The sequence below is a fragment of the Mytilus trossulus genome, chromosome 10 (genome assembly GCF_036588685.1).
Source record: "Mytilus trossulus isolate FHL-02 chromosome 10, PNRI_Mtr1.1.1.hap1, whole genome shotgun sequence".
In the NCBI taxonomy this organism is placed as follows: domain Eukaryota; kingdom Metazoa; phylum Mollusca; class Bivalvia; order Mytilida; family Mytilidae; genus Mytilus; species Mytilus trossulus.
In genome coordinates, this window is record NC_086382.1 from 9,246,879 (window position 1) to 9,259,463 (window position 12,585).

Sequence of the window (12,585 nt, forward strand, 5' to 3'; positions counted from 1 at the left end):
AGTTAATGAAATACATTAAATGTGTATACCAATTTGATGAAATTCATTTTTCTGCCGTAGTCAATAAAGACAATCTACGCATGTGTAAACTAATTTTATTGGATAATAAAGTACGGTTTCTTTACAAAGCTAAAGAAGCACGTCATAGTAGAATTGTCATTTAAGGGCAATAACTTCTATAAAAGTCGTCTTCCAGCATGAAAGTAAATGAACAACTAAGGAAGATCTTATCTTTCCAAACATATCGGCCATCTTCAGATTTTCTTAATTTATAGGAGTTTCAAGTTAATGGACAAAAACTACATGTTAACCCTAATTTCTATTTTTAACCGTTTCGACTATTTTGGTTGTCAGGCAGACACAATTTCAAACTACATTACATAATGATTGTGATTAGTTCGGTTACATTAAGATTAGATTGATGGATGGATGGTTGGGTGGTTGTTTAATGTCCAGCGGCAGATTGATATGCATATTCAGGACGAGAACATGTTAATTTTATATGAATATTTATCCTGCTTTGAACTAGACCGATACTCTGAGTCGTTTATTTAACGTGCTAGCTCACAAGATACCAGTCCGCAGAAAGACATGTCACCTTACCCGGATACATTGTTTTGACTCCAAGCCAACCAGACTTTGCTGTAACTCATTAATGCCGCGTGCTTGGCGAAGAAGCAGCAAAAAAAATTAAGTCTTTGGTTTGATCCTGATGCTGTTCGAACCCATGACCTCCCGCACTAGAGACGAACGCGCTACCACAAGAACACCGAGACGGTTCATTTGGATTTCAAGTTTCAGAGAAAAGGAGTTATGTAAAAGTTAACAAAGCCGGGTGGTTGCGAAGTGAAGAGAAAAACTCCATTGCCATGAGAAAGAGGTGTAAATGCACAATTTAAGAAAAAAAACTATAAAAGAGGGGCGAAAGATACCAGAGGCACAGTCAAACTCATAAATCGAATATAAACTAACAACGCCATGGCTGAAAATGAAAGACATACAGACACGTAAGAGAACACAAGAAACAATATAGAAAACTCAAGACTGAGCAATCCGAAACAACCCTACCAGGTGATTTCATGTGCTCCGGTTGGGTAAGCAGATCTTGCTCCACAAGTGGCATCCGTCGTGTTGCTCATGTTATTACAAACCCGGTTAATATAATTCTAATTCGGTAGGTAACATTCATGAAAAGGGAAGGGGATTGTAGTTACGACGTAGGAAACATATCCGATATCAACTGTGAAACGGTTATTCCATACCAGTCAACCAACTCGTGATAGCGTCCGTAAAATTAACGAAGGGATGATTTTAACTTCATAATTGGAACTCTTGAGCTTCCTTGTAAGCAGCAATCCTCTATCAAGGACATCATGATAGGAAATACAAGCCTGGGAATATTGTATCAAAAGGGAGATATATACTTCGTATGCAGGCACTGCAGGAATGATGCTACATACAAGTGGAAAGTTCATAATTTGGAAAATGAAATCATCTCACTTGTCGTAAAGTTTTGTTATCAACCGACCCTATTTTCAATTTCTAGATGTAATTTAAGATATTAGGCAGACTTAGCTGTATCTGTTGTATCTCTACTTCGATGGGATAAATGCGTTGAACATAGCCACCAAATTTTGAATTATTCAGGGAGAGAACATCATCTATATATATAGCGGAAAGTAAACCTAAAGGATATTGCTGACTTCTTATTGTTCATCATAAGAAGTTACTGCATGCAGTCAGCCTCATTATAACAAAAAAACAAGTCGGCAAGAAGAGGGGCACAATTGGTTCCCATTGAAATGCCGAGCGTCTGTTGAAAAACATGTCCTCCAAACGTAACAAATATGTTGTCAAGAATCAGTTTTAAAGGAATTAATTAATCAGATCGAAATAAAGAAAAAAATTAACAAATATAGACAGGATTTTCCAGGGTATATATCTATCACTAAACCCTTACAACAAGAAAGACAGTTAGTACAGATATGAGAGTATGCAGCAAATGACACATGTGACAGCTAGTTCAAAACCAATAAAAACAAAAAATGTATCTAAGACTACTGATTCTTTTTTTTTTTTACTGTTTACAATATTTTTTAGCGCATAATGATCGATGTTAATTATTTGGCAAATATGGAAATTAGAAAAAAATCTTGCTCTTTAAGGGCAATAAATCATAAAATGAGTCTGACAATTTGGCTTAATTGGTAGGTCTTTGTAAGATGAACTCTTTGAAATTAAAGTTTCTTTCGACAGAGACAGATAATATTATGTAGAATTGTGTGTGTCCGTTGTTATTCTGTTGAGTACATGTTGCAATGTTCTATTATATTATCTATTTATGTGTTTCTCTGTCCTCAGTTTTCTATCGTTTATTTGTTCTGTATTCCTGTCACGAAAGGTTCGGCTAGCCATAACACCAGGATCAACCCACCATTTATTCATAAAATGTCGATTACCAAGTCAGGAATATGGCAGTTGTTGTCGAAGAGGGACGATAGATACCAGAGGGACAGTCAAATATTCCAATTATATGTATGCTGGCGTTTGTTTTTGTTGCACTTCAGTGTTTCTGTTGTTCATTGTTCTCCTTAAAGTTGATGCGTTTCCCTCAGATTCAGTTTGTAACCCAGATTTTTTTTTCTATCAATCCATTTATGACTTTCGAACAATACATTATCGATACTTCTGTTGCTTTATCGGTGAAAGAGAAACTTAAGTCGAAACCTTTTTGAAGTATGACAGTTTCTTTATCAAAATTATTATATTTTGACCTTCCTAGTTAGAGTGAGGGTATGAGGTGGATTTTGAAAATGTAATTCCTGGCATCCTATTAAAAGAGCTTAAAATAAATAACATTTGCCTTCATAATTATGCTCTCTTTGTCTTTTAGTGACAGATTGTCCGACTCGGGAAACAAACTGTAACAGTGCACTCTATCTTATAGTGACAGACTGTCCCACTCGAGAGATAGACTGCACCATCCCTCACTGTCTGGTAGTGACTGATTGTCTCGGCGGAGAACAAACTGTCCAAGCGCACATTGTCTTTTAGTGACACATACACAACTACTTTTGCATAGGTACTATTTCTGTACTAAAAATCTGTAGTACTGGACATCTACTTTTAATATTCAGTACTATTTTGTTATTTTAAAATCATTGTAGTGTTTAGGTACCTGTGTTTTACAGTACTTTATTTGTACTTTAAATTTAGGTACTACAGATTTTTGGTTTTTCTATTTCAAATCTCAATATTTGTTACTTTCAAACATGGAATAATGTATTATTTCTTTATCAAAATATCTAGTGAAAATCAAGTACTATAAAAAAACAAGTACCCTACCTCAATATTACAATAATTTCAAATCAAACAGCGCAAATAATCATTAAACATTAATTATGTAATACTTCAATTTTATCCTTTTCAACTTATAATTCTTATGAAGACTTTACGCTCCTCATTGTTGAAATTAAAAACACTGAAATTAAACTTAGGTAAAAATAAACGTTAATGTCGGGTGAAAATAATAAATCTGAATAAGATGTCAAGGAATACACTGCACTAAACGTTACAGTATAGTTTTGTTTAATTGTGAGCACGGCATTAAAGTTGCACTTCTAGTATTTTAAATTCTTTAGTTTTTAAATACACTTTTTAGCGTGCATATTTGATTTCAATCCAATTGAACTAAAAAAAATAGTTTTAAATTGACAAAGAAGAAATTTAAATCTATTCATGAAACTTAACAAACTTACTATTGAAAGAAGTTGTGCAACTATGAGTGTTTAATCATGTACTATACCAAAACTTAATGCTCTTATTTGGACTGGATAAAGTCATTTCTGTAGCAATATTCTAAGCTAGTTCCATCGCTAAAATCAAAACGGTTACACCCCTCTTTTCTTGCTGAAAAAAATAATGGTGTTAATTAGGTTGCAGACAGAGATTGACGAACGATCAATGGATATCGATTGTATTCTTACTTTTTTAGTAAATAAACCTTGTTCTCTGTTGCATTGGTGCTAAAAGAATATTGTTTATCTAAATTGATACTTCTGTAAATCTTTTCTGACACCGGTGTATCCTATATAAAGTATATATCATATGTAATGAATAAAAATTTACGTCAGCTTACCTGTAACTAAGATATGTCATGTGGCCTACGAAAAGGTAGATAACTGCAAATATATGATTGACATACATGTTCAACCTTGCAAAAAAAAACAGTAGCAGAGGCGACGCAAAATCTTCAATTGAAATCTCTTTGCTGTTAAAATGTTAAGGTATAGACTATTTCCTTTACAAAATGTTTCATTAAACAGAATAAAATGTTTATTTAACAACACAATAAAATCCTATTGACACCCTCACCCCCTTTTCATATGTCAAATGGTCGCCCCTTAAGTCCTGGTCTAGAAATAAATTGAAAAAAGATAAAATCACATTATCATTAAAAAAATACCTTTTAATGTATATGATATTTCATGATCCAATTTGATGTTTATAAAACAGAGTTCAAACTGTTTGAAAAAATAAAGATGTAGTATACTAATGCTGAAAATGAAGACAACATTTAGTCGCAAAAATTATTATTTCCATATATAAAAATTAAAGTATTGAACATTTTTTTTAACTTCTTTGTCAGTTTGTGACCAACACGAACTATTGAACATGTTGAACATGTATTTAGATTGATAAGATAAAAATTGAAAATGGGTAAAGTGTCAAGAGACAACAACCCGACCAAAGAGTAAAGCAAACAACCAAAGGCCACAAATGGCTCTTCAACACAGCTATAAAATCCCTCTACCGGAGGCGGACCTCAGCTGCATTCTGAACAGATTTTTTTCCAGTTCAGTGAAAATAGACATCTTACTAAACTCCTACAAATATAAATGAACTAAAATTTTAAAAATCATGCAATACCAGAGGTTCCTGATAAGGAACAATCGCAAAAATTCGGTGGGATTAAATATGTTTAGCGAGATCTCAACCCTCCCTCTATACCTGTAGCCAATATAGATTAAACAAACACACAGCAAATACGCACATTAAAACTCACTTTAAAAGAATTCTTAGTCCGATGTCAGAATAGGTAACAAAAGAAACTAAACAAAATTACAATGATACATTAACTAACAAAGGACTGCTAGCAGTTACTGAAATGTCAGAATAATGTATCCACCAATTGAGTTTGTTGTTCCGAAGTTATGAGATTATTTTGTACCTAAATCAGGCAGTAAGTTTTCTCGTTTGAATTGTTTTACATTTGTGATTCAGGGGAGATTGCTTTAGCTGTATTTGGCAATACTTTTAGGAATTTTGAATCTCAATGCTCTTCAACTTTGTACTTTATTTGGCTTTTCTTAACTTTTTTTGTATTCGAGCGTCACTGATGAGTCTTTAAAGGACAAAACGCGCGTCTGGCGTATACACAAAATTTAGTCCTGGTATCTATGATGAGTTTATTTATAGCTGACTCTGCGATATGGGTTGTGCCCATTGTCGAAGGTACGATAATTTATAGTTGTTAACCTCTCTGTCATTTAGTCTCTGGTTGAAAGTTTTCTCATTGGGACCACTTCTAACTTTGATAAAAAAAACACCAAATATATAGGCCAAATTAACTCAATATTTTATGGACATTATCTTTTTTTTTTCATTTTGTGGTGTTTCTTTTAATTAAGTTTCGTTTCGATTTTAAAGATTTCAGATATATTTGAATTTAATCATTTGAACTTTTACAAGGCTAGCGTAATAACCTAAACAACATTACTATTTTTTATTTTTATAGTATTTAGGTCCTTTGACATACATCTATATTTATGTTGGTCTGTTTTCCAAATGTATATACCAGACTTACCGGCCAAGTATAGTTTTAATCTAACCTACGGAATAAATTATATAAAAAAATGTTTAAAATAGAACAACATTTTAATATGATGACGGTTTCTGATTTTTTATTTCAAATTGGTGTTATGAGACAAAATAAGAAGGCGTTGACGGTGGAAGCTGATTAATGATTTATGGTTGTTTTGTTGTGTATGGCATGGCTATAAGTTTTTTATTTTTTTTCATTTTTTTCATTTTTTTCATTTTTTTCATTTTAATTTTTTTTCATTGTCATATACATGTCATTTACGATTATAACAGATTATTCCCGATTTGCTCATCATCTTATTTTGAACACATTTCCTCCTGAAACTACACAGTATTACAACTTATTACCACAATTTAAACTTGTTTGATATGAGTAGCTCGCTTGGTGTCACTTGTTGAGCAAGAGTTTCCAACCCTTCTGGAACACTTATGTTCGCTCCCTGTTGTTTTTTATTTGGAGGGGACATTTTTCTCTGTCAAGAGACTGTTCATCATTCCTTTCTAAAGATTGCTTGTCTTTGCTATTGCTATTTAGAAGTAGTAGGATTTCGCCATATGTTTTTGTCTCCATATGTTATTGTTCAACTTTTCACTTATATAGACCGCTTGGTATCTCCTTCAGTTACATTTTTTTTTAAACGTGAAAATCAAATTGATCGTTGTTAAAAACTACATACTTATACGCCAATTAGGTTCGTTCGAAAACTTTTGATGGATTTGATAAAAGGGCTTCTGTTTTCTTTTTCTTGTTTTCCTTTTTAGCTCAACAACGTTTGTGTGCTTACAAGTAAGGCGAAAGATACCACAAGGATATTCACACTCAGAAGCCGAAAAACAAACTTACGATATCATTGCAAAAAATCAAACGAAAAAATGGAGAAACGACAAACTGTACACAAACCACAACTGAGGTTCAACTGTAGACATACATCTATTGATGATAGTTAAAAACAGTACACAAACCACAACTGAGGTTCAACTGTAGACATACATCTATTGGTGATAATTAAAACAGTACACAAACCACAACTGAGGTTCAACCGTAGACATACATCTATTGGTGATAATTAAAACAGTACACAAACCACAACTGAGGTTCCACCGTAGAGATACATCTATTGTTGATAATTAAAACAGTACACAAACCACAACTGAGGTTCAACTGTAGACATACACCTATTGATGATAATTAAAAACAGTACACAAACCACAACTGAGGTTCAACTGTAGACATACATCTATTGGTGATAATTCAAACAGTACACAAACCACAACTGAGGTTCAACTGTAGACATACATCTATTGGTGATAATTCAAACAGTACACAAACCACAACTGAGGTTCAACTGTAGACATACATCTATTGGTGATAATTAAAACAGTTCACAAACCACAACTGAGGTTCAACTGTAGACATACACCTATTTGTGATAATTAAAACAGTACACAAACCACAACTGAGGTTCAACTGTAGACATACACCTATTGATGATAATTAAACAAAAATTTATTCGACAATCATTAATTTTGAATACCTAATTACGTTGTCGTTCGTAGTTATTATGTCAGGGTTACGTATTTGACATTTTTATTTTCTATAGAAATTTAATAGGACTTTTAGACATCTTTAACAGTGGTTATAATGGTTTTATTCATTTCATATCTTTTAACAATATATTTGATAGCTTTTCATACATGACAGGTTGATTTAAATTTATTTGAATAGAAGTCAATTGTTTGTGAACAACAAGATATGAAACTGAGAACCTGTGGTTACAATATTGACTTAACTTTGAAAATTTTAAAGTGAAACATCAATAAATTATTTAGTATGTACATAGATCACACTTACGCAGAACTCGAGTATGAAATTAATACGAGGTATTGTATGGATAGAAAATATCGCTTATCTTCCTTTACCCATATATTTTTTGGCAGTGACTATTTTGCCGGCTCTGATTTTCGAATGAAAATGATTAGACTCGGGAACTATTTATCAGATATAGAATATGAATTTTGTAATTTGTACTTTATATGAGAAAGTTTATTCTGAGAGAAATTCCGATTCATCTTCCTCCAAATTTTATGAAGGTTTTTCTTCACAAACAAAGCAAATAAAAGCAACAGTAATATATCGCTATCTAAAAGTCATAAATCGATTAAGCGAAAATAAGTTCTTGTCACAAACCAAAATCGAGACAAACACATCCACTATAAGAGTATAAACAATAGAATAACAAAAACACTGAGCTGCTATCAGATCAAACGCCAACAATCATAGAGACGGAATATTTGATAATAAATGCCGTGTTCCTGACTTGGTATAGGACATTTTAGAAACATATTCCTTTTTTCCATTCTCAATTGTATGGAAAGCCATCAGTTGCATTTGTTCTCCTAGTTACACAGTTTGAAGTCAAGAATCAAAAGATTTAGAGCTGGACTATCCTGGTTTGATATTGATTTTTGGTTGATGTCGCACAAGGCACAAATCGGTTTTATCATATACTGTGGATTCATTTATTTTCGTGGTTACATATTTTCGTAGATTGAGGAAAAGTTCATAGATATTTGATTTCGTGGTTTTGCCGAAGTCTGATTACAAGCCATCAGAAAACTTGTCATTCGTTGAACATTTAATTTCGTGGATCAACTGAACCCACGGAATCTACAAAAATTGGTATCCAACGAATAATAATGAATCAACAGTATGTAGTTGTAAGATTTTTTTTTTATTCTATCAAAATCTGTGAGTTTCCTTTTTTAAATAATTTCTCTCTACAGAATTTATGTATTCCCTAAAAGGAGCTAACGCCATGCATGATGGTATATTTAAAACGAGTTTGGCCAAATTCTGCATCAATCGAATGTCGAGTGTATTTGGATTGTTTATGTTTTTTGGCCAAAGCTGTCTTATCAGGCAATATATTTGCATTTCATTGTATTTATTTAATATTCAAATTAAGTGTGTATATGCACATTCAATAACCATAAGGTAATTGTCATATTTTGTTACAATTGTTAAATGAATCTAATTATAAAAATAAACATAGAACACTATCAATGTAGTTTGATATGAAATTGTTGAAAGGTTTTGAAAATTAAATCAATAGGTTTAAACGATTTATATAGCTCAATATAAATGTTAAAAGTCCTTAAACCCAAACTTTGATAAGATATGTGCAGTAATGTAATCATTTGCGACTCAGCTGTTGAATTGATATTTAGATGATATTTGACATGAATATATTTTGAAACATACGTGTAGTTTTAAAATTATAATTCATTGAAACAATTTAATTGGATTTTAACAAATGCAAGGTAAATGTAAATTAAAATGGTAAATACATTTAGTAAATACAATTTATATATGTTGTTTTACATAAAAGAAAGTGTCGTTTCAAATGATATAAATGGTGATAAAATTAGGTATTCAAAGACGTTTTTTATGCGACTTAATCTAAATTCGTTTTAAAGCGGGAGTTCGGAAATAATATAAAAGCACGCGTGTTCAATTAATCTCTAAGGAAAGGAGGGGTAGTTTTAAGAGAAACATGTTTTAGGTTGTTGCGATTTTGTTTTACACAAAATTTGAGGATTTTAAAAATATTGTAAATAACAAAAGAAGGGACAAAGCCGTTGTTATCGCCAGAGATCAATAAATTTCTTGCATTACGTGTATAGAATTTTTACTTGTTCCTTCTAACCTTGATTTTGTTTTTTATTAATCAAATTCTGTCCATGCGTGGGCAATTTTCAATTTGTTTCGGACGTAGAGTTACACTCTTCTCTTACTTCTCTTCTCCTAAAGTCGCCTTTCAAATATAAAAATAAGCAGATGTGTCATGATTACAATGAGACCCAAAGAAAAATATGTTTGATTAATCTCAATGATCATGCAACGAAACAGCGCCATAAATTCCGAGACACAGCATAGTTTTTTGGGAGAAATCTCTTTGCGCGAAAAATGCGTCCTTTTGCGTCATAACCTTTTTCTTCCAATGGTCCGTTTGTGCCACCTGTTTTAAAATTACACAGCTTCAGTTGTGTCAAAAAATTCACATAACAATCGCAACAATTAAAATAAAAAATAACGTCCCTTCGTATTTATCCAGTCTTTTTGCGTGCCTGTGTTTGTTCTTTAAAAAAGTGCTTAAATCACGCGTACTTTCGATCAGTTTGGCCTCCTTTTTCCTTCTATCATAGGGTTACGTTAAGTAGGAAAAGTGAGTGGTTTGCAATAATGGTAAGGGTAATTAAGAAAAAAAGGCGGTTCGAAAATTATTAAGTTATTATAATTTTCTGCTTTATTTTTCCTCAAGCAACGAACAACAAAAACAAAAGCCGTAATTATCATTATTGTTATAAAAGATTGAATATCTTGGGAATCATGTTGATTTTTTACTTATTCCTTCTGTTCTTTATCTTTTGTTTATTTGAATCGTGCGTAGGTTTACTGTAAACATGAGGAGTTGTCATATGATTGCCAATAAGACAGCTATCCACACAAGTATCAAATGAAGTGGTTATAAGCAATGATATGCAACAATACGGATTAAAACAATGAGAAAACCCGTCGGCTTTAATGAACCCGAAAAATATGAAAAAATTCAGTGGAGAAAAACATATGTTTTCCTGTTGTTTACCCAACAAAGCTTTTTTTAACAACTGCTTATATTCCAATTTAACAGAAGTGCAAGAAGAACAAACGATTGACTTATAGTATCAGTTATGATTGCACTATTAGTGATAATATCTAATGAGATTTTAAAGGAGCGAGTAAGCAAAAGTGTCGCTAAAATTTGTTATTGTACAATATTTCAAAACGTTGTAGCACGAGATCCTTTTCAATACTCGACAGTAAAAAGTCGGATTCAAAATGTTCAATGATGGTCTGTATCAAGATACAGTTGCAGGGCTAAATATTTTATCAGTTTAATAAAATAAAGAAAGATCTTATCTTTTTTTAGGATAGTTTATAAAATGATAAGACGACGAAAAAGACCCAAAAGAAAAGAATTACGGTTTCCAATTGTAATGCTGAATGTGAGTAAGACTGTTCAACGTAATAAAATATTACCAGATGATAACAAATCCGCTTCCTCATATACAAGAGACAAAGAGGAAATCATAGAAACAGCACGTAATAGACGACTGGACAAGAATGTCCTTTTGTGTTTGTCTGACAGGGGACCTAGACCTAAGCCGGACAGAGAATGGACACCATTATCTGTTAGAGAAAAGCAAAACATGCACACAGACATTGAAGGACTTTATAGTAAACACGTGGACAGTTTATATCGTTTGATAACCAGACAAAATTCTTCTATTTTACCTCCTATAGCCACATCTAGAAGAATGAAGGGAAACGTCTTTGACGAAGATAAATTACAGGAGAAACGTTATGTTATGATGGATGCATTTCGGGAAGGTAAAATGTCAAGATTTGCGAGGGACCAGTGTTATTTACCTTCAGTCTATAATCAGTTTCTTAATTGTAAAACGTGTAAAAAGTCGTACGTAAATGATAAGTATATTGAGGAGTATAAGAAACGTAACTATAAAACTCCAACATGTTCAAATAGATTGATGAATAGTAAAGTGCACTTTTGTGATGTACTGGGTAAACGGTGCTGTGCAACGTGCATTGAATCTGAAAATAGAGAATTTTCAAGGAGAATTGAAAACCGACTTCAAGGCGCATTAACTGACTCGGAATCAAGTACATCGGATTTGTGTTTTGATTTTGGTTAATATGTATGAGTTCAAAGTTCGAAAATAGAATTTACAGAACCATTTACATTGGGTTTTTATTCATCATTTGGTTAATATGTGATTTTTTATAGCTATCTGACCGACTCAAAATCCATTCACTACAGAGGATTTGTACGCATGCTCTAATGGATTAATCCTTGTTTTATGTATTGTGTTACAGATATTTTCAACAAAGCATAGTTTTATTTGCCTCTGTGTATTAACATCTTGCAAAAAATAAAACAGACGTGTATGTGTATTTATACATCCTGCAATATATAGATTAATGAAATGGATAAGATGGGTGTATGTGCCTGTCCCAAGTCGGGAGCCTGTAATTAAGTGGTGGGCGGGTTTTTTATGTGTTGCATATTTGTTTTTCGTTCATTTTTTGTACATAAATTATGCCGTTTGTTTCTCGTTTGAATTGTGTTACATTTGGCATTACGGGGCCTTTTATAACTGACTATGCGGTATGGGATTTACTCATTGTTGAAGGCCGTACAGTGACCTGTAGTTGTTAATTTCTGTGTCATTTAGGTCTCTTGTGGAGTGTTATACTTCATCTTCTATTTTATAGTTACTGGTTGTTTGTTTTGTTGAAAATTGAAAAGAATAACAGCAGTAAAATTCTTCTCAATGGTTCAATAAAACTCATTGAAGATACAAGATACCAGGCTTATAATTATGTACTGAGGAATTATCAGTGACGCTGTTATAAGACAATGTTAAAAGTAAAATTGAAGTAGGAAGTTGAAGCGCACTGAGAACCTAAAACTATAACAGGTTTTGTCAAATACAGCCAAGGTAAACTTTTTCCGTTGTAGAAAATCCTTATTATTTCGAGCAATTCGACGTTTTGTACAACGAGTTAATTTAAAAAGAAAAAAGGCATTATTTATTATTAGTTTTTATAACTCCACACAAATATATTATTGATATGGCTTC

The 12,585-nt window shown here is 32.4% G+C and overlaps 1 protein-coding gene across 1 annotated transcript; it reads left to right on the top strand.

Moving 5' to 3' along the window:
- Positions 1–9,054: 9,054 nt before the first annotated feature.
- LOC134686022 (uncharacterized) lies at positions 9,055–11,979 on the top strand. Its single transcript, XM_063545725.1, has 2 exons — positions 9,055–9,204; positions 10,854–11,979. The coding sequence occupies exon 2, from the start codon at positions 10,867–10,869 to the stop codon at positions 11,635–11,637; it is 771 nt and encodes a 256-aa protein (XP_063401795.1). The 5' UTR covers positions 9,055–9,204; positions 10,854–10,866; the 3' UTR covers positions 11,638–11,979.
- The last annotated feature ends 606 nt before the right edge of the window (positions 11,980–12,585 follow it).